The sequence below is a fragment of the Rhinopithecus roxellana genome, chromosome 13 (assembly GCF_007565055.1).
Source record: "Rhinopithecus roxellana isolate Shanxi Qingling chromosome 13, ASM756505v1, whole genome shotgun sequence".
In the NCBI taxonomy this organism is placed as follows: domain Eukaryota; kingdom Metazoa; phylum Chordata; class Mammalia; order Primates; family Cercopithecidae; genus Rhinopithecus; species Rhinopithecus roxellana.
The window spans coordinates 71,509,223-71,529,880 of NC_044561.1; the positions used below are offsets into that span (position 1 = coordinate 71,509,223).

The window sequence follows — 20,658 nt, forward strand, 5'->3', positions numbered from 1 at the left end:
CTTGTCTGCTGGAGCTCAGGAGCTCAAAGTGCCTGGGAGCCACCCCAGTGTGTCCCCAGTGTGTCCCCAGTGAGCCATCCCCAGTGTGTCCCCAGTGTGTCCCCAGTGTGTCCCCAGTGAGCAGGCCCATCCCCAGTGAGCAGGTCCATCCCCAGTGAGCCATCCCCAGTGTGTCCCCAGTGTGTCCCCAGTGTGTCCCCAGTGAACAGGTCCATCCCCAGTGAGCAGGTCCATCCCCAGTGAGCCATCCCCAGTGTGTCCCCAGTGAGCAGGTCCATCCCCAGTGAGCCATCCCCAGTGTGTCCCCAGTGAGCAGGTCCATCCCCAGTGTGTCCCCAGTGTGTCCGCAGTGTGTCCCCAGTGTGTCCCTAGTGTGTCCGCAGTGTGTCCCCAGTGTGTCCCCAGTGTGTCCCCAGTGAGCAGGCCCATCCCCAGTGAGCCATCCACAGCTGTATCCCCAGTGAGCAGGCCCATCCCCAGTGAGCCATCCCCAGTGTGTCCCCAGTGTGTCCCCAGTGAGCAGGTCCATCCCCAGTGAGCAGGTCCATCCCCAGTGAGCCATCCCCAGTGTGTCCCCAGTGTGTCCCCAGTGTGTCCGCAGTGTGTCCCCAGTGTGTCCGCAGTGTGTCCCCAGTGTGTTCGCAGTGTGTCCGCAGTGTGTCCCCAGTGTGTCCCCAGTGAGCAGGTCCATCCCCAGTGAGCCATCCCCAGTGTATCCCCAGTGAGCAGGTCCATCCCCAGTGAGCCATCCCCAGTGTGTCCCCAGTGAGCAGGTCCATCCCCAGTGAGCCATCCACAGCTGTATCCCCAGTGAGCAGGTCCATCCCCAGTGAGCCATCCCCAGTGTGTCCCCAGTGAGCAGGTCCATCCCCAGTGAGCCATCCACAGCTGTATCCCCAGTGAGCAGGTCCATCTCCAGTGAGCCATCCCCAGTGTGTCCCCAATGAGCAGGTCCATCGCCAGTGAGCCATCCCCAGTGTGTCCCCAGTGTCCCTCAGAGATGAGAAGCTTGAGCCCTGCAGAGCCCAGAGTTTGGAAAGCACAGATTCCCCTGATGGATGCCAGGCGGGCCCCTCCTGCTCCTTCCCTGATCCTGAAGGTCTATAGTCTTCTTGTTGGCAGACGTGGCGCCATGGAAAGGTCTCTGCTCTGTCATCCTTGTCTGCAGGGCAGCGCCAGCCTCAAAGGTGAGTACCCCAGGCTGGTGTGCCTCCGGAGGCTGCTCCTGGGTGGTGTGGCAGGCCAGACCCTGGTGGGCCCATGGCCAGGGGGCCATGCTGGCTCCGACTTCATGGGAAGAGGGTCCCCTGGCCAGATGCCACACTGTAGGAGTCTCTGCCTGTGGATCTGGAGTCCATAGGCCCCTGGATTACACAGTGTAGGCTCAACAGGCAAGAGAGGCCGACCGACACCCAGAGCAGGTCTGTGGCCCATGAGGACTGAGGAAGAGGACCCATGGAGCCAGCTCGCCAGCAGCTATTGCTGTCCTCAGAGAGTGTCCCCTACTTGGGGCTGGGTGTTGAACACTTGTTGGCGGTCAGATATTCAGAGGCAGCAGCAGCAGATGGGCCTTGGGAGGTGGGAGTCGGTGCCCTTGGGTGCTCCAGGGTGGCCACTGCACTCAATGGGGCCTCACTGCACTCACTCACCTTGAACATCCCAGTTCGAGGGTGGCCAATAACAGCGGCTTGCTAATGTCATGTCTTCAGGGTGGCTGGCCTCTGGTGGGTGTTTGCTTGTGATACGAAACCAACAAGCTAGGCCCATAGTCACTTGGCCATCCACATGGCTCTGACCCAGAGCTCCTGTCTCCATCTCTAGTCCTTTTTCTCCCCTGCCCAGACCAGCCTGCGGGACATTGGCCTCTACCCGTGAATCCAGGGATGGTCTCCCCTGCCACTTTCTTTTTTCATCACAAGGTACACAACATAGCCACTCCCTGGGACAGAGCCTCCCAGGGCTAGACAGGCTACACAGGGACCAGCCCCATGCACTCTGCATTGTCGTGGCCGCATCAGGCTCCAGGCCAGAGGACACTGGCCTCCTGTTTGGGCAAGGACATGGGCCTCTCGCATGGCTGCTGGTCACCCTGGTGCGCTTGCTGACCTCAGGTTGGGCTGGACATGTGGCCATGGAGGGGGTAGGCCTGTGTGACCTCGGGCAGGGGGCTCACCAGCGCTACAGGGTGGCAAGTCCTGCCCAACTTTATGGCCTTGCAGGGGCTGGTGAGGTCAGGTACCAAGCACTCCCACCGAGTCTGGTCGATAGGGGGCGTTCACAGCCGCCAGACCCGGTCATTATCAGACCTAGGGGCCAAGCCAGGCCCTCTCCTCTCCAGGCAGCCTCCATTTACAGCAGCTCAGAGAAGTTTGGTAACTCACCCGGGGTCACACAGCTGGGTCCCCACTGACGGGAGTTGAACCCCGGGGCCTCCTTCTGACTTCCCGCGAGGGTGCCCTGAGGTGACCGACAGGCATGTGATGGATATGTGTCACCACTGTGGTGATGGGCTGCAGAAATGGGTCCCCTGGCCGATGCCATGCTGTGTGGGATTCCCCGCCTGTGGGTCCAGATTCCATGGCCCCTGGGTCTTGGTGCAGGCTCTGCGGGGGTTTCAGAACAGCTGTGGGGCAGGTGTGAGCTGAGCTGTTCCCCCTGAGGCTGTGTGGCAGACAAAACACCATGAAAGCCCCTTCTGTCTGGGTCGTCTGGCCCAGGCCGGCACTGCCCAGGCTCTCCAGGGCTAGTCAGTTCACGGGGAAGCCTGGGCAGCTGTGGATGACGGGGGAGGAGGGGTGGGGAGGGAGACTGACTGGGCCAGCCTCCAGACCCCTTCATCCTTGGTTGTTTGGGGCTCCAATTTATATTCCCCATTCCAAGATGGGGACACTGAGGCTTCAGCCAGTGAAGGAGAGAGCCAGGGCCCCCTCTTAACCCCCACCCAATGCCATCTCCTGCAGCCTCAGTGGGTACTTGTGGAGGAGAAGGGCTTGGGGAGGAGTTCACTCAACAAGAAGTTGCTGGTTTGGGTGGGGACAGTGAGTCAAGGGCTGCAGCGGGGCTGGGTGGCAACTCTGGTGGCCCCACAGCCCCTTGCTGCCCAGTTCCATGAACTTTTCCCCTTGAAAACTTTTCCCTGGTCCAGGCACAGCCCCTCCTCACTGGGTGAGTTAGGGTGGGGTGCAGGGAACCTGGGGGAGCCAGTATGAGGAGTAGGGCTTGCAGGTGGAGTGGGATGAGTACAATCGGGTAGTCAGAGAGGGAAGCCGAACCCCTCCCGTCAGAGCAGACTCTTAGAAGCCGTGGAATAGTGGGCTGGCTGGGGCCACTGGTCTGGGGGTTCCTCTCTGCAGTCAGCCCTGAGGTGGCAACAGAGGAATCCCAGCCCCTCTCTCCCCAAAGTTTGTAAAGCGCCACTTGGGGTGAGGGGAAGGAGTAGGTCCCCACAGGATGGGGAAGCTGCTTAAGTAGGGGAGTGACGGTGTATGTCAGTGCCTGGGGTCCCCCCTGCAGCCCCTCCCCCAGACACGCACACTCTGCCCTCTTTGAGGCACCAGGGATGCCTTCGGCTGGCAACAGAGCAGAGTTGCTGCTTCCCTCTCCTGGGGCGCAGCTCCCTCCCTGCCTGCTGTCTGATGTGTGTCTCACTGTTGGTGGGTCCCCAGCCTGGCTCTGGAGGCTGCTTCCCTGGCCTGTGGGTGTCTGTGTATCTGAGTGTGGGCATGTCTGTCTGCCCTGAGTGTTTCAGGCGGAATCTGTCCTTGACCCGGTGTATCTGAGCGCATGTGTCTGGTAGTGGGGGCGCTCCCTCCTGCCACCTCTCCTCTCCTCCCCCATCCCTTCCCACAGGCGCTGACACAGCCACCACCTGCGCCCTGAGCACAGTGACCTCGTCTGTCCGCTGCAGTGGCGACTGCCCCGCTGTCCACGGGGGTCCGTGGCTGGGCTCCAAGCGGCTTGCTGCTCCCTCCTCAGCCTGAGGCCGCCGGAACCCGGGCTAGACGCGCTCCCCTCCGGCTGGGTCCGCCCGGCGCCTCATCTTCCCTTATGTAACTCCACATCTGCCTGCGCCTTGCAGGTCACTCTGGACCCTGCACTGGGCCCTGTCCACAGGGAGGCTGGCACCCAGGGTCCGTGCAAACGGGAGGTGGAGCGGACCCCTGGTCTGGGCACCGGCTTTCCAAGACCCCCTCCTCCCCATCCCTTCTCCTCCAGACGTTCCTTCCCCGGGAGACCCACATTCCCAAAACATGCACCGAGGAAATGCCCTGCAGGGCAAGTTCCCCGGAGCGCGGGTGCAGGCGTTTCCCCCACCCCCACTCCGGGTCCCCACAGGCGCCAGGGCTCCCCATGATGACTGGGTAGGGGTCCCCAGGGCCGAGGGCACGGGAAAGGCCGAGCAACTCAGACCCCGGCTCCGAGTGCGCGGGCTGGCTGACCGCAGGCGAGCCCCCAGACCCGGTCAAGTCCCGGCCGGGCTCCCAGCCAGCTGCGGTGAGCGCAGGGGCTGGGCTCCAGCCTGCCTGGCGGGCACGCGGCGCTGTCCGTGGTGCTGCCGGCGCCGGGCGGGGCGGGGGCGGGGCGGGGGCGGGGCGAGGGCGGCAGCCAATGGCGGGGGTGCTGCGCGGGGCGCGCGGGGCGGTGGGCTGGGCGCGGGGCGCACTCGGCTGCGCGTTGCGCTCCGGGTGCACGGTCGCGCCGGCAGCGGCTCAGGCTCCGGCTCCTCTCCCGCTGCAGCAGCAGCGCTGCTGGCCCCACTGGGCTCGGATCCGGCCCCGGCCCCCTCGGCACCGCTCGCCCTGGCCCCGGCCCCAGCCCCCCGGACCATGCGCTGGGCGCCCACCGGGGAACCCCACCCGGCCAAGGGCCCGCAAAGACGAGGCTCCCGGGCCGGGGACCCTCCGGCCGCCCAGCTCTCGGCTGGCGCCCTGCCCCGCGTCCCGGAGCCGCGTGAGCCTGCGGGGCCATGGAGCGCGCGCCGCCCGACGGGCCGCTGAACGCTTCGGGGGCGCTGGCGGGCGAGGCGGCGGCGGCGGCGGGCGGGGCGCGCGGCTTCTCGGCAGCCTGGACCGCGGTGCTGGCCGCGCTCATGGCGCTGCTCATCGTGGCCACGGTGCTGGGCAACGCGCTGGTCATGCTCGCCTTCGTGGCCGACTCGAGCCTCCGCACTCAGAACAACTTCTTCCTGCTCAACCTCGCCATCTCCGACTTCCTCGTGGGTAAATCCCCAGCCCCCGGCCGCCGTGGGACCCAGGGGCGCCCAGCGTGGCCGGGCCAGCGGGGACTGGAGCACGGACCTGGGTGGCTCCCGCAGGCACACGCCCCACCAGGGGACCCGGCCTGGGAAGGGGGCGTCCGGAGCCCATGGTGTGGGGGGCACAGGCGAAGTTCCTTGCCACTCAGGGCCTCGGGACAAGGGCTGGAGAGAGATGTCCCCGGGAAGGGACACAGGCACTGGGCGAGGCGCAAGGCGCAAAGGCAGCGGGTGCAGCCCTGGTTCCTGCGCTATAGCCAAACAAAGGCTGCTGCGGACTTAGGGCGCGGAGGGCGCAGTGGGGCGGTTTAGAGAAGATCTGGGGGAGGGGACATGGAAGGGGGATTTTTAGAGCTGTGTTGGGGGAGGGGACCGTGGGGAAGGTGGGGGTTGGGGGAGACGCTGGAAGGAGCGCGCTCTCACGTGTCCAGGCTCTGCTGCCGGCTGGGGGGGGCGGGGCACGCGGAGGGGGCTGGAGTGCCAGACACCTGTTGGGGCTGCGAGGTGCGTCTCCCAGACTCTCCAAGCCTGCTTGGCAGTAGTAGTAGCGGCTGGCGGCTGCAACCAAGTGCCCTTTCAGCCGGGGGAAAGGCTTTCTTGTTGTCTAAGCTGAGAGGGAGGGCTGTCCAACGCCAGGGTAGGGGCTGGAGTCCAGCGGGGGGAGGGGAGAAGGAAATTGTCTTCTTTCCTCCTTTGAGGACTGGGAGGGCTGGACAGAAATCCAGGGAGTCCGACTCCAGGCTCTTGGGGTCTTGTGGTGGCCAGAGTTCCCCATACCTGGATCGTCTCTCCTGCTCCCAGGCCCAGGGGACACCGGTGGTGCTGGGAGCTATGTGGGGGTGAAGGCTGGTGGCAGGGCAGAGTTTGTGGCTGACACCAGGTGAAGGGGGCGGTAAGATGAGGATGGCTGGTCCCAGAAAAGCAGCCTAGGTTCCGCGGTGTCTGTGCTTAGGTCGGTCTGCCCCCCGTCCCCTGGCTGCATGGTCCCACTGTGGCCCTACTCCCCACAGGCGCCTTCTGCATCCCATTGTATCCGCACAGGTGCCTTCTGCATCCCACTGTATGTGCCCTATGTGTTGACGGGCCGCTGGACCTTCGGTCGGGGCCTCTGCAAGCTGTGGCTGGTGGTGGACTACCTGCTGTGCACCTCCTCCGCCTTCAACATCGTGCTCATCAGCTACGACCGCTTCCTGTCGGTCACCCGAGCCGTGAGTCCCGGGCTGCGGAGCCCCTGCTCACTCCTGCAGGGACAGTCGGGACGCCCATGGGAGGCATCGGGGTGGGGACGGCCGCTTCTGAGTTGTGGGCAGAAGTGGGCTTGGTCCCACTGATTTTGCTGCTGACACATGGGCCACTCGATGGCCAGCTGCCCACTCTGGGCCATGGATGCAGCCAGACTGTCCTGGCCCAGGCAGGAGGCAGGGAATCTGGATGCAGATGTTCCTGAAGGCAGGGCTGTCACTGCAGCCCCCGCCCTGGGGCAGGTCCGCAGTCCCCAGAGTTAAGGGAGGACCTGGGGCCAGAGGCCCTGGGTGACCACAGTCTCCAGAGTTAAGGGAGGATCTGGGGCCAGAGACCCTGGGTGACATCCCTCACACATGCGTGTGCAAGCGTGCACACACACACAGGCCCTGGGAAGGCAGGCGGCAGATCCTGACTCCACAGATTTCCCTTTGTGGGAGCGGCCACCTGGGTCAGGGACTCTGCCCCACCCGGGCTCCTGCCTCAGGGCCATGCAGCCCATGGAGCCGCTGCTGAAGTCACTCCTTCCCCTTCTCATCTCCTTGGCAGCTCACCTCCACAGGGCTTTATGGGGGCCTCTGCAGGACTGAGGGCAGGCTGTTTCGTTCTAGCCTAGAAAGGCCAAGAGACAGGGTGCAAAGAGCATGGGTTTGGGGTCCTCTTGAGCCCATCCCCCTGTGGTCTCTCCCTCTTTTCCTGGAGCCACCAGGCATGGGGCACAAGGAGAACTGCCATGAAGGGTAAAGCGACCAAGCAGAGAGCCTGGCATGGGGGTGCTCTGCCCACCTCTCATTAGCAATAGCTGTGAACATTGCTCCCGCTCTCACCAGGGTAAACGCCATCAGGCTTGTGGGGGAGGTTGGCAGGGGCTCTCAGGTCCTCCTCCTCCAGCTGTCCTACCTGGGACCCCTCAGTGGGATCCCTTGGCCCTCCCGCCCCCTGCCCCCACCAGCTGATTGCTCTCTGCCCTGGGGACGGCCCTGCCCTCCCTCCCTGTTCTTCCCCAGAGGCCCTGATGTCGCTCTGGGATGCTTTGTTCTGTGGCGGGGCGGGGGATGTCTCCCAGCAGTGGGCCAGCTTGTGGCTTCATTCCTGCACTTCCAGCTCCCAGGGGTGAAAGCACCTGCGCGGGAGTGGGGCTGGACCTCCCACCCCAACCTCTGGAGATGGCTCAGGCCTTTGCAGGATCAGGATGCATCATGTCAGAAACAGCTGTGTGCGCGTGTGGTCTGGGGCCTATGCTGAGTCTGGTCCCAGGGGTGCAGGGGCAAGGACAGGACCCCCAGGGAGCTCACAGCTGGTAGGGGGGTGGTTTTGGGTTGGTCCCAGGGAGCTTCTGAGACTCTCACTGAGTGTGGCAGGGCACTAGCCTGGGACCCCAGTGGGGAGGGTTAGGGGAAGGGAGGGGAAAGAGGGAGGGAGGGAGGACAGGAGGGGAAGGGAGGAGCATCCTGCTGAGGGAATGGCCCACACAGGGTCCCACAGGCTGCAGGGGCACACCCAGTCCAATATTCCTTCCGCCCCGCCCCTGACCAGCCTGCCTGTCTGTAGGTCTCATACCGGGCCCAGCAGGGCAACACGCGACGAGCGGTGCGGAAGATGCTGCTGGTGTGGGTGCTGGCCTTCCTGCTGTACGGGCCGGCCATCCTGAGCTGGGAGTACCTGTCCGGGGGCAGCTCCATCCCCGAGGGCCACTGCTACGCTGAGTTCTTCTACAACTGGTACTTCCTCATCACGGCCTCCACCCTGGAGTTCTTCACGCCCTTCCTCAGCGTCACCTTCTTTAATCTCAGCATCTACCTGAACATCCAGAGGCGCACCCGCCTCCGGCTGGATGGGGCTCGAGAGGCAGGTGGCCCCGAGCCCCCGCCTGAGGCCCAGCCCTCGCCACCCCCACCGCCTGGCTGCTGGGGCTGCTGGCAGAAGGGGCACGGGGAGGCCATGCCGCTGCATCGGTACGGGGTGGGTGAGGCGGCCGCGGGCGCTGAGGCTGGGGAGGCAGCCCTCGGGGGTGGCGGTGGGGGCGGCTCCGCAGCCTCACCCACCTCCAGCTCTGGCAGCTCCTCGAGGGGCACTGAGAGGCCGCGCTCACTCAAGAGGGGCTCCAAGCCGTCGGCATCCTCGGCCTCACTGGAGAAGCGCATGAAGATGGTGTCCCAGAGCTTCACCCAGCGCTTCCGGCTGTCTCGAGACAGGAAAGTGGCCAAGTCGCTGGCCGTCATCGTGAGCATCTTTGGGCTCTGCTGGGCCCCGTACACGCTGCTGATGATCATCCGGGCCGCCTGCCACGGCCACTGCGTCCCTGACTACTGGTACGAAACATCCTTCTGGCTCCTGTGGGCCAACTCGGCAGTCAACCCTGTCCTCTACCCGCTGTGCCATCACAGCTTCCGCCGAGCCTTCACCAAGCTGCTCTGCCCCCAGAAGCTCAAAATCCAGCCCCACAGCTCCCTGGAGCAGTGCTGGAAGTGAGCGGTCTGCCAGAGCCTCCCTCAGCCACGCCCCTCTCAGCCCAGGTCTCCTGGGCAGCTGGCCCCGCTGCCCCCCACCTGGCTCGTTCCCCCAGGGGTGAGCCCCGCCGTGTCTGTGGCCCTCTCTTAATGCCACGGCAGCCTCTCTTAGGCCACCCGCCCCGCTATGGAGGCACCTTCCTGGATTGGCCAGAGGGCCCCTCACTGGCTGGACTGGAGGCTGGGTGGCCGGCCCTGCCCCCAACACTCTGGCTCCACCGGGAGGGACAGTCTGGAGGTCTCAGACATGCTGCCCACCCCCCGCCGGTGTCCACCCTTCACAGTTACTGGTGTTCTTCCCAAAGCAAGCGCCTGGGTGTGCTCCAGGCCTCCTGCCCTAGCAGTTTGCTCTGCACATGCACACACCTGCACACACCTGCACACCCCTGCACACCCCTGCACACTGTCCCTCTCCCCGGACAAGCCCAGGACACTGCCTTTGCTGCCTTCTGTCTCCTGCATAAGCCTGGGGCCTGGCCCTTTCACCTGTCTTCCCACCAACTCTCTCTGCCCCCAAAAGTGTCAAGGGGCCCTAGGAACCTCGAAGCTGTTCTCTGCTTTTCCATTCTGGGTGTTTTCAGAAAGATGAAGAAGAAAACATGTCTGTGAACTTGATGTTCCTGGGATGTTTAATCAAGAGAGACAAAATTGCTGAGGAGCTCAGGGCTGGATTGGCAGGTGTGGGCTCCCACGCCCTCCTCCCTCTGCTAAGGCTTCCGGCTGAGCTGTGCCAGCTGCTTCTGCCCACCCCGCCTTTGGGCTCATGCTGGCCCTGGCGGCCAAGCCTGCCCTGGCCACTCTGTTTGCTCGGCCAGGACCTCTGGGGGTTGTTGGGAGGAGGGGGCCTGGCCGGGCCTGAGGGTCCCAAGGCATGCAGGGGTGGTCCAGAGGAGGTGCCCAGGCAGGGGCCGCTTCGCCATGTCCTGTGCACCCGTGCCACGCGCTCTGCATGCTCCTCTGCCTGTGCCTGCTGCGCTGCCCTGCAAACTGTGAGGTCACAATAAAGTGTATTTTTTTATTGGTGCTGATTCCTGAGGACTTTGTGGGGTGATCAGAGCCTTCGTGCTTTGAGGAGAGACTCCAGGGAGATAAGAAACCACTGAGAGACATGCGTGAGGCTGAGGTCTCTGTGTTTTCTTCTAAGTGTGGGGGGCTGCAGTGGTGATGAAAGACCAGCCTGCTACACCAGGGTATAATCCCAACAAGGACTTCATATGCCCTACTGCCAGACCCCTGCACTTCTCAAGACCTGGCTGGCGGGTGAGGAGATGCACCCCACGCCCTGCTCAGGAGGGGCCTGCTCTGGTGCTGAACACACAGACATGCAGCCCCTGCCCTGTGCAGCCTTCCTGCCCCCAGGACAGGTGCCTCATCTTTCTTGGTCAGGAGCAGGGTTGCACCCCAGCAAGACTCGGAGCCCAGGGAGGATCATGGCCATGCCCAACGTGTGCAGGGGCTGGGTGGCAGAGGGACTGCAGTGACCAGAGGGGAGGGTCTGGGCCTGCCCACTGGAGCTAGGCTGGAGGGGTTGCTAGAAGGGATAAGCCCCAGAGCGGAGGCATCTTTGGGAGAGGAGCTGTCCTGGGCAAAGGCCTGGAGGTGGTACTGAAGGTGCAGGATGGGGACACTTGGGGGAAGACGGAGGGAGGGAATGTGGTGCCCTCGGCTGCGGCTTGTGAGCCTCGTGAGCCTCAATCCCGAAGGCAGCTGCACCTGCTCCACGGGCCCCAGGAGAGGGAGGCAGACACCGGACCACACCAGGTACTCAGAGGCCACTTGGAAACCAGAAAAGCCCAACCTAGGTGAGATGCAAACTGGGTGGGCCAGGTACCACCTTCCCCAACATCCCCTCCCCCAGCTCCAGCCTCGAGGGCCCTGACATCTCTGAGCCCACTGTATTTCCAATAGTGCAGCCTTGCTGGGCACGCTTCCACTCACATTGTTCCTTCCTACCTCAGGGAGAGAATCTTGCCATTTTCTGGCTACTCTCACAGCCAGTGCTGGGGGTGGGGTGGGGGGTCCACCTGGGCAGGGAGACCTGCATCTCCCCCTCAAAGCACTGCTTCCCAGCCACTCCAGTTCTCAGTACTGCAGAGGGGAAACTAACAGCAAAATGCCTCACCTCCAGACTTTTTCTCACGCCCCGAAGCTGGAAGCAGACCTGCACTTTTGTTTTCCAAACTCCCTGGAAACTTCCCCCAGAATCTGAACCTCCACAACCCCTCCTCCCCCGCCCCACTCTCCTTCCCCCCATCCCCGCTCTCCTTACCCCATCTCCGCTCTCCTTGCCCTCCTCCCCACTCTCCTCCCCCCCCCACCGTCCCCGCTCTCCTCCCCACCATCCCCGCTCTCCTCCCCCCATCCCCCCTCTCTTCCCCCCATCCCTGCTCTCCTTCTCCCACCATCCCCGCTCTCCTTCCCGCTCACGGACCTCTGACTCTGCCTCCCAGACACCAAAGTGATCCCTCTGAGCAGGCTCCTCTTCCTGGGCAGAAGCCGCACAAGACCCCTCTTAGTGACAGAGGGAGAGACAAGACTGGGGACACCTGGGCCTTCCTTCATAATTCTTGTCCCAGCCCGTGTGCACCTCTGCCCCGGGACTGGGCACAGTCCCAAGTGGAGCTGGAACCATGATGGCAGATGTCACTTTCAGAGTGGGGTGCCCCTCCTGCCTCTGGGAGGCCCTGAGGCTCCTCCAGCAGACTGGCCATTGGCCTCCCCTGCGGGACCCCACCACCCAGCCTGGCCCCGCAGGGGGTGTTGGTCCCGTAGCCGAGAGCTGTCTGGGAAAGGACAAAAAACCATTCTCTGCAATGATGGGCGCTTCTGTGCCGACAGCCCAGCAGAGCCCTGGCTGCCCCTCCACCCGGCCCTGCTAAATGGCTACAAATTGGAGGATAAAAGCACAGGCTTTCAAGCAATTTTGCCTTCAATCTCTGGAAACTGCTGCTCCCTGGAGCTCCTGTGCGGGATGGAGGAGGAGAGAAGAAAGACACTGAGCCTATTGGGCCCAAGTTCTGCAACAAACAAGCACACACACACACACACACACACACACAACACACACACACACACACACACACACACACACACACACACACACACACACACACACACACACACACACAAACACACACACACACACACACACACACACACACAAACACACACACACACACACGCACACACGCACACACACGCGCACACACACGCGCACACACACACAAACACACACACACGCACACACACGCACACGCACACACACGCACACACACACAAACACACGCACACACACGCACACGCACACACACGCACACACACACGCACACGCACACGCGCACACACACACACAAACACACACACACAGGGGGCCTCTCTCCGTGAGTGAGCATCTGGGAGGGGACAGAGCCTGCGGGCCCCGAGCTGGAGCTGCCGCCTGGGTGTCTGCCCACCCAGGCCACTGCTGTTTACTGAGCACCTACTGTATGCCAGGCATGGTGTTGGGGAGTGGGCTGCACAGGGCAAGCACACACGTGGTCCCTGAGCTTCTGTGAATTGGACCAACAGCCAGCCTTGGTCCCTGAGGAACAGGGCGTGCCGGGGACACAGGGGGATGCCCTGGTGCATGTGGGCGGCCTAGCCACCTAGGGGGGACACTCTCGGCCCATCTGTTGCAGAAGACAGGGCTGCAGCCAGGCCCTGAGTGGTCCTCAGGAAATAGGGGCTCAGGCCAGCAGGGTCTCCCCAGCCCAGGCCCTCAGAGGCTGCCACTGGCTGTGTGTCTGGCCACCTCACCTGCCTCGTGCTGGCTCTGGGGTGTCCCTGGGACAGGTTCTGGGCACGTGCTGGGTGAGGATCCTTCCCAGCTTGGGATGAAGCCCCCGAGCTCTCAGGGTGCCCAGCAGGCAACCCCACTTCCGTCCTGTAGGAAAGTCCCAGTTACTGGTGAGCCAGCACCACGGCAAGGGACAACGGGGGCCCCAGGCAAGGCTTCTGGAGCCCTGACCTGGGGGACACATGGCTGCCTGGCCCTGTTTCTCTGGGCCCCTAGCCCAACCAGTGCTTATAGCCGGGTCTGGAGGTATGAAGAGCCTTTCGTCCAACATTTACTGGCACTCCCTTGGGTGCCAGGTCCAGGTGGGGAACCCTATGCCCTTGAAGCCACCTTGGGAGGCACAGATGCTCTTCGTTCTACAGATGTGAGAACCAGGGTTTGGGAGGCTGGTGACACCTCGGTCCCACGCCACACTTGGCAGTCAGGGGTGCAGCCAGGACTGGACGCCAGGTGTGACTCTGAAGCCCATGCTCTTTTGGCTCCATCACGCTGTCCCTGAGTGCCTGCTGTGTTCTGGGCACCATGGTGTGGCAGGTGTAAGCAGCTCCCCTGCTCCCGTGGACTGTGCCCTCTTGGGGGACACGGTTTGTGGTTGCTGGTGGGGGTACCCCCGGGATGGAGAGCAGAGTGGGGCATCCAGGAAGCCTCTGTGGGCCTCAGAACCGTACCTCAGCTCTGCCGATCTTCACAGGAAGCATCCATGGAGTGCCACTGGGGTCCCTCCATTGTGCCGGGCACAAGACCCCACTCAGCCGAGCTGGGGCAGGTATTGGGGGAAAGAAAAGGGAGAAGCAAGGGGTAGGCTGTGGAGCCCGAGGTCCCAGTTGCCCATGTCAGGCAGAAAGCGTGTCTGGAGGGGAAACTGAGGCCTGGAGGACGGGGACTGCCCCAGCCCACCCAGCAGGTCTGCATTAAAGCTGGGACTAGAATCCAGACTTCCTGGGAGGATGCCAGCCCTGTGCCTTCCCATCCCTGTCCATCTAAGAGGCCAGGCCGGGGCTCCCTGGGCCTCAGCTTTTTCCCCTGCAGAATGGTTGGCCATGCTCGGGGGCAGATGGAGCAGCGGTTGCTGAGTAGCCTCTGCCTGGCCCTCCAAATCCAGTTGGCACCACTCTCCCTGCCTGGCTGCAGCTCAGCAGGCCCCTTGCCCTCGCGGGCAGGAAGCGGCTCTGGCGCCCGCTGCAGGCCTCCCCATCATTACCAAAAATTGCTCCATTGTTGGTGATGCACACACCTGCACGCAGTGGATAGTGCCGTGCTAACGTCATTAAGCGTTGGGCCTCTCGGCAGGCAGGGCTGGAGGTGGCCGGCTGGAGGAGGCTGGGGGAGGTCGCCAAGGTCCCTGGAGGGTCACCTTCTCCCCACCCCCCCCCCCTTCCTTTCTCACGGGCTGGAAATGAGCACAGGGTCTGGAGTCGGCTGAACTGGAAGGTCGGTCTGACTGGGGCCACTTCTCAGTGGTGTGACCTCAGACAGGTCCCTCAGCCCCTGTGGACCAAACAGCCCCCCACCCCCACCCCATTGAAGTCTGGTAAGGATGGAGGGATGTCTTGCTCCCAATGCCCTCAGGGGCCAAAGCCCTCGCTGGACCTGATGGCACATCCAGGGACTGGCGCTGGGGGGAACATCCAGGGTCTTCGGATCCTAGAACAGGAGGCAGGGTCAAGGATCAAGCTCCAGAGGGGCCTCAGTTTCCCTTTGAGGACACACAGGGGTCCGCTGCAGGGTAGAAGCCCAGCAGGGCTGGAGCAGGGAGGGGCAGGGCCAAGGTTCAGGGGTCCCTTTCTGGCGTCCGCCTGGGAGGAATCATCTTGCTGCCAGGCACATGTGACGCGCTCAGACCATAGTAACAAGAATGGCTCCCGGCCCACAGCACTACCGCTCTGAGCCCTTTCCTCAGCTAAACCCATCTCGTTGGTTAACTGGCCTGGTCAACATCATGCAGATAACCGGGGACCATTTTCCCAAACCCTCAGCTCTCGGGGATGCCTCAGGCACCTGCTCAGGAGATGCAGTTTTCCCTGGGGAACCACTCCCCCCCTCACTCTGGTGGGCTCGGTAGGGCCAACTCCACCGCTGGGCTCCAGGGTTCATGTGAGTCTCAGGCATGGCTCAGCACCATTACCACAATGGGTCTGGGGTGACACACATCACATCCCCAGCCCCGCCAGTGGGTGGCAGTCCTGGGACTCTGGCTGGGAACCTGGGAAGGAGGTGCCCTCTCCAGCTGGAACAGCCACCCTGGCTGCCTTCAAGGCTACCCTCGCCGAGGCTGCCTGGTGGAGGGAGCCTGCCTGGAGCAGACAACACGGAGGAAAACCAAGCTGAGAGCTGGGGCAGGCGGATTCCCCATGCTGTCGTCTGAGCACCTGGATCCAGCCCTGCCTGAAGCTAGCCCTGGGGCTTAATGTTTTACAAGTTACCAAGTCCACCTTCTTTCCTAAAGCCCATATAAGACGCGTTTTTATAGTTGGAGTGGGAAAAATCCTGCCGGGTGAGACTCTGTCCAGGTTGGCATCCTGGTGAGACTCTGTCCAGGCTGGCATCCTCTATCTCATGGGAGAACAGGTCACTCCTACCCACAAGAGGTCTGTGGCTCTGATTAATGAAAAGTGGGGAAGTTAGATTATTTTTTGGTAGATACTAACATGTTGTTTGTTATGGTCGCCAGCAGGAAAGGCATCTTCCAACACAGCAGGCTCTGGAGAGAGAAGGGTGCCATCCTTTCTGTCAACAGGAGGCATCCACGAGAGGTCTCACCTAGGTGGCCTGCCTTGAGTGGCCCCAGCAGGGAGAGCCTTCGGCCCCTGCCCACAGCCCCTCCAGACCACTCCCTCAGGGGCTGGAAGAAGGCAGGGGAGGCTTCAGGGAAGGGTGTACCTTGTTCCCCCAAACCCCTGGCCGTCCTCTCCCCCAGGTGGCCCCATCTCCCAGCACTGCCCCCCCGGCAGGCACCACTAAGGAAAATCAGTGTCAAAGCCACTCTCCCTGTCACCACCTCCTCCTCGCTTGGGTCACCACCTCCTTTCCTTATGGTCACCAGATAAGATGTGGGACCCTGAACTTCAAAATCTGAACTTCACTGTCAGGACGAATAATGTTTCAGTACGCACCTCCCATGCAGTGCACTCTTCATTGTAAATCCCAGATTCCACTCCAGCGGCGTGGGCTGTGCCTGCCTAAGCAAACCTGCCCACTCCCTTTTCTCTCCCTCCAAGGCCCTCCCTCCACTGACAGGGACACTGCGGGCGGGGTGGGGCGCTCAGTTTTTTTTTTTTTTTTTGAGACGGAGTCTCGCTCTGTCACCCAGGCTGGAGTGCAGTGGCGCAATTTCAGCTCACTGCAAGCTCCGCCTTCCGGGTTCACGCCATTCTCCTGGCTCAGCCTCCCGAATAGCTGGGACTACAGGCGCCCCACCACGCCCGGCTAATTTTTTGTATTTTTAGTAGAGACGGGGTTTCACCGTGTTAGCCAGGATGGTCTCGATCTCCTGACCTTGTGATCCGCCCGCCTCGGCCTCCCAAAGTGCAGGGATTACAGGTGTGAGCCACCGCACCCAGCCGGGGCACTCAGTTTTAAGGAGCCACGAAGTTCTTTGGCAAGGAAGAGAAAGCGCCAGGGCTGGGGTTGGGTGGGGGACTGAGGGAGTGGCTTCCTGGGACCTGGCAGGCTGGGCATTGGGGGCGTGGCTTGCCCAGCACACGGTGGGTGGGGGGCCTAGCCACCAGACCCATGAGGCTCTGTTCCACCCTTGGCTGGGGATCCCAGGTGACACCCAGGGCCCCTGTGAGCCCAGAGGATCCTGAACAGGGAAGGTGCCCATCTGTGCCCAGGCAGGGTGAAGGGAGCCTGCTCCAAGCACAGGAGGGGAAGGCATGGCCTTGGCTCATTCACTGGGTCTTGTTATCTCCACTGGCCTGAGGAGGGAACACGGTAGAGGGAGTGAGACACTTGGTCCCCACCCTCAACACCCAGCCGGGCCACGGCCAGGCCTGTCCCCTGGAGGCCATGGCAGAACGATTTTCTGGCTCTGGGGAACATCATGGATCCACTGGGACCCACTGATTTTTTGTGAAGAAGCAATTTTTTTTTCTAAGGAACCAGACGATTACAAGAAAGAAAAAACGATCAGGTAGCCCTGTCTCTCCCGAGCCCTGTCTCCAGCACCCACTCCTGGGGAGGGGTGGTGGTTCCCACGCAGACCTGCCTCGCACCTCACAGGTTCATCAGGTCATTAAGGCCACATCCAGGGACTCCGCCTCTGTCTTGCCTGTGTGGCTACCCCCACGTCACATGCAGGAGCCTAGGGTCCTCTCTGACTGGCTCCTTTCAGAAGTGGAGACCCTGGCCTGGGGGTGGGGCTGTTGGTGGAGCCAGTCCTAGCGGTAAGAATATGAACTATTTGAATAGCAGGCAGGGTTGGGCCTGCTGTGTGCCCTCCGCACGGCCTCTGCCTGGTGGTGCTGCTGGAGATGTCCCCAGATCCAGGACCCTCGGCAGTGGCAGAGCCCAAGAGGGATGTTTCCTGCAGAAGCCTAATGCCAACGGGTGTGCAGACTGCGGAAAAGTTTGCTTTTGTGTTCAGCTGACCTCACGCTGCCTTCTTCCAGCAGAGACCGAGCAAGAGCACCAGGAGGGGCAGTCCCAGGAGGGCTGGGGAGGATGCAGCCCGAACATTCCACGGAGCCTCCAGGGGCTCGCCAGAGGGCAGTGGGCTCCCGACGTCTTGACTTTCCTCTTTCGGGTTGTCGTAGATTCCAGGCCGTTGGATGCAACACTACAGAGACCCCATGTACCCTTTATCGGCTTCCCCCACAGGGGAGCTTGGGTGAGCCACCCTCCGAGACCACAGCACACACGCCATAGCCGCATGCGGGTTCCCACTCCCCTGCACTCGTGCGTGCTGTGTATGTTTCGTTTTATGTCATATATATATATTTTTTTGAGACGGAGTCTGGCTCTGTCGCCCAGGCTGGAGTGCAGTGGCCGGATCTCAGCTCACTGCAAGCTCCGCCTCCCGGGTTCACGCCATTCTCCTGCCTCAGCCTCCCGAGTAGCTGGGACTACAGGCGCCCGCCACCTCGCCCGGCTAGTTTTTTGTATTTTTTAGTAGAGACGGGGTTTCACTGTGTTAGCCAGGATGGTCTCGATCTCATGACCTCGTGATCCGCCCGTCTCGGCCTCCCAAAGTGCTGGGATTACAGGCGTGAGCCCCCGCGCCCGGCCGTATGTCATATTGTTTATCGTGGTGATAAACATGAAGTTGACCACTTGAGCTACCTGAAGGGTGTGGTTCAGTGGCTCTCCCCCTGCCGCGTGCCCATCACCACTCTCCACCTCCAGAGCTGGTCATCCTCCCAGCCTCAAACACTAAGCCAATAGGATTCTTTCCCATGTGCAGACTCGTGGCCCTACCACCCACACACAGTATGACAGTCCGAGGACCCTGGCGCAGCCCTTTTCTGTCCATGGCTACCTCCACCCTGCCACCCTCCTCAGCCCCTGAGGACCACCAATCCATTCTCCTCGTTGTTGTTTCTGGAACACTCTGTAGAGGGAACCATCACGTGTGACCTCCCAGCACTGGCTCTCCCTGGCCTGACACCTGCGGTCCCCAGGTGGACGCCATGCTTGCAGAGCTGCCCCCGCCCCCGCCAAGTGCTGCTGCACCCCACGGCTCTGCTGCCTTTTTAGTGGCACCAGGACAGGTTCCTGGCCCGTGCGTTCACTGACGAGAAACTCCAGTTGCCTCAGCATGTCTGCCCTTCAGGACTCCCTCCTGGGGCCAGCGCCAACCTGGGCACCGGGCACAAACAAGTTCTCTGTTCTCCAGGAGCTCAGGACAGGCGGGAGGGTGGGGGATGGTGGCTAACACGAATAGCGTGGAAAGTGCACATACAGAGGGTGGTGGGCCCAGCTGTGCAGAGTGGGTGTGGCTGTCTTTGGCTTTTTGATTAGAGGACATTTCACGGGGTATCTGGGCAGGGAAAGGGGTCACAGGGATCAGCAACACTGGGGAGCAGCCTCAGCGTGGCCAAGACACAGGAAGGGGGGGTGGGGCCAGTGCTGTGGGCACCAGGGACTCCCAGTGAGGGGCCTGGCTCCGTGGCACAGCCACGTGGGAAGACTGAGGGGCCCGGGCACCAAGTAGGGGAGCCGTTAGCAGGCCACTGCCATTGTCCAGGGCAGGGGTGGAGGTGACAGGCATGGCGGGACCTGGGGTGGAGCCGAGGGCAGAGCCGCTGCACTGGCGAGGTGAGGAGGCCGAGGCCCTGCGGGAGACTGAACTCAGCATAGCATGTGCGCCGGGAAGCACACACGACAGCAAGTTGGAAAGGGGGGCCGGGCGTGGAGGCTCACACCTGCAATCCCAGCACTGTGGGAGGCCGAGGCGGGCGAGTCACCTGAGCTCAGGAGCTCCAGACCAGCCTGGCCAACATGGTGAAACCCTGTCTCTACTAAAAATACAAAAACTAGCCGGGTGTGGTGCTACGCGCCTGTAATCCCAGCTATTCAGGAGGCTGAGGCAGGAGAATTGCTTGAACCTGGGAGGTGGAGGTTGCAGTGAGTCGAAATTGCGTCACTGCACTCCAGCCTGTGTGACAGAGCAAGACTCTGCACCCCACCCACTGCCGTCAAAAAAAAGGATGGAAAGGGACGTGGCTTGGGATCGAGCAACGTGCCCCCCATCCACATCCACAGAACCTCAGAATATCACTATTGGAAATGGGGTCTGTGCAGATGTAACTGAAGATCTCAAGATGGGGCCATCCTGGGTTTAGAGAGGCCCAGATCCCACAACTGGGTCCAGAAGATAAGAGGACACATACGGGGTGAAGTTACATGAAGACGGGGCAGGGGCGGGAGCCTTGCCACTGCCAGCCGAGGACGGGGCAGGAACAACCTCCCTGGCCTTGAGAGGCCACACGTCCCACGTGCAGAATCCACTTAGGGTTTTTGTTTTGTTTTGTTTTTTTGTTTTTGAGACAGGGTCTCACTCTGTCACCCAAGCTGGAGTGCAGTGGTGTGATCTCGGCTCGTGATCAGGGGTTCAAGCGATTCTCCTGCCTCGGCCTCCTGGGCAGCTGGGACTAAAGGTGTGGACCACCATCCCCAGTTAATTTCTATATGTTTTTTAGCAGAGATGGGTCCCACCATGTTGGCCAGGCTGGTCCCAAACTCCTGACCCCAGGTGATCACCCGCCTCGGCCTCCCACAGTGCTAGATGACAGGCGTAAGCCCCCATGCCCGGCCAACTTCTGTTAAGTCCCCTGGTTTGTGGCACTTGGTCTCAGCAGCCCCAGGAGACTGATAAGGAATAGATGAAATTTTATCTTCAAATGGATACACTACGTTTTCCCACAGTGCTGCCACGGAACCGGGCTTCTACAGGGGACGCTCGGGGCAAACTCCTCCTTGCCCATGTCCAAGTGGAGGGTGGCAGGGCCCCAGGGCATCCAGACCCCACCCGGACAGCTGCAGGAAAACTGCTTGAACCCACGAGTCGCAGGTTGCAGTGAGTGGAGATCGCGCCACTGCACTCCAGCCTGGGTGACAGAGTGAGACTCCCATCTCTCTCTTTCTCTCGCTCTCTCTCACACACACACACACACACAATTTCAGGCCAGGTGCAGTGGCTCACGCCTATAATCCCAGCACTTTGGGAGGCCAAGGTGGGTGGATCACCTGAGGTCAGGAGTTCGACACTAGCCTGGCCAACATGGTAAAGCCTCGTCTCTACTAAAAATACAAAAATTAGCTGGGTGTGGTCGTGCAGGCCGGTAATCCCACCTACTTGGGAGGCTGAGGCAGGAGAA

At 62.0% G+C, this 20,658-nt stretch overlaps 1 protein-coding gene across 2 annotated transcripts; it reads left to right on the plus strand.

The window, feature by feature from the left end:
• The first annotated feature begins 4,659 nt into the window (after window positions 1–4,659).
• HRH3 (histamine receptor H3) lies at window positions 4,660–10,024 on the plus strand. 2 transcript variants are annotated; one of them, XM_030915457.1, is made up of 4 exons: window positions 4,967–5,219; window positions 6,296–6,462; window positions 8,048–8,964; window positions 9,588–9,615. In XM_030915457.1, exons 1-4 carry the CDS (start codon window positions 4,967–4,969, stop codon window positions 9,613–9,615), a joined length of 1,365 nt encoding a protein of 454 aa, XP_030771317.1. The 2 variants fall into 2 exon arrangements, with proteins under 2 accessions (XP_010363490.2, XP_030771317.1); XM_010365188.2 differs by having other exon boundaries at window positions 4,660–5,219; window positions 8,048–10,024.
• The last annotated feature ends 10,634 nt before the right edge of the window (window positions 10,025–20,658 follow it).

Bases quoted from the DNA above. Each gene is read 5' to 3' on its own strand.
- HRH3 (XM_030915457.1), top strand. From the start codon at position 4,967: ATGGAGCGCGCGCCGCCCGACGGGCCGCTGAACGCTTCGGGGGCGCTG. The intron at 6,463-8,047 runs GTGAGTCCCGGG...GCCTGTCTGTAG, and splicing joins TCCTGTCGGTCACCCGAGCC to GTCTCATACCGGGCCCAGCA. The intron at 8,965-9,587 runs GTGAGCGGTCTG...GGGTGTTTTCAG, and splicing joins TCCCTGGAGCAGTGCTGGAA to AAAGATGAAGAAGAAAACAT.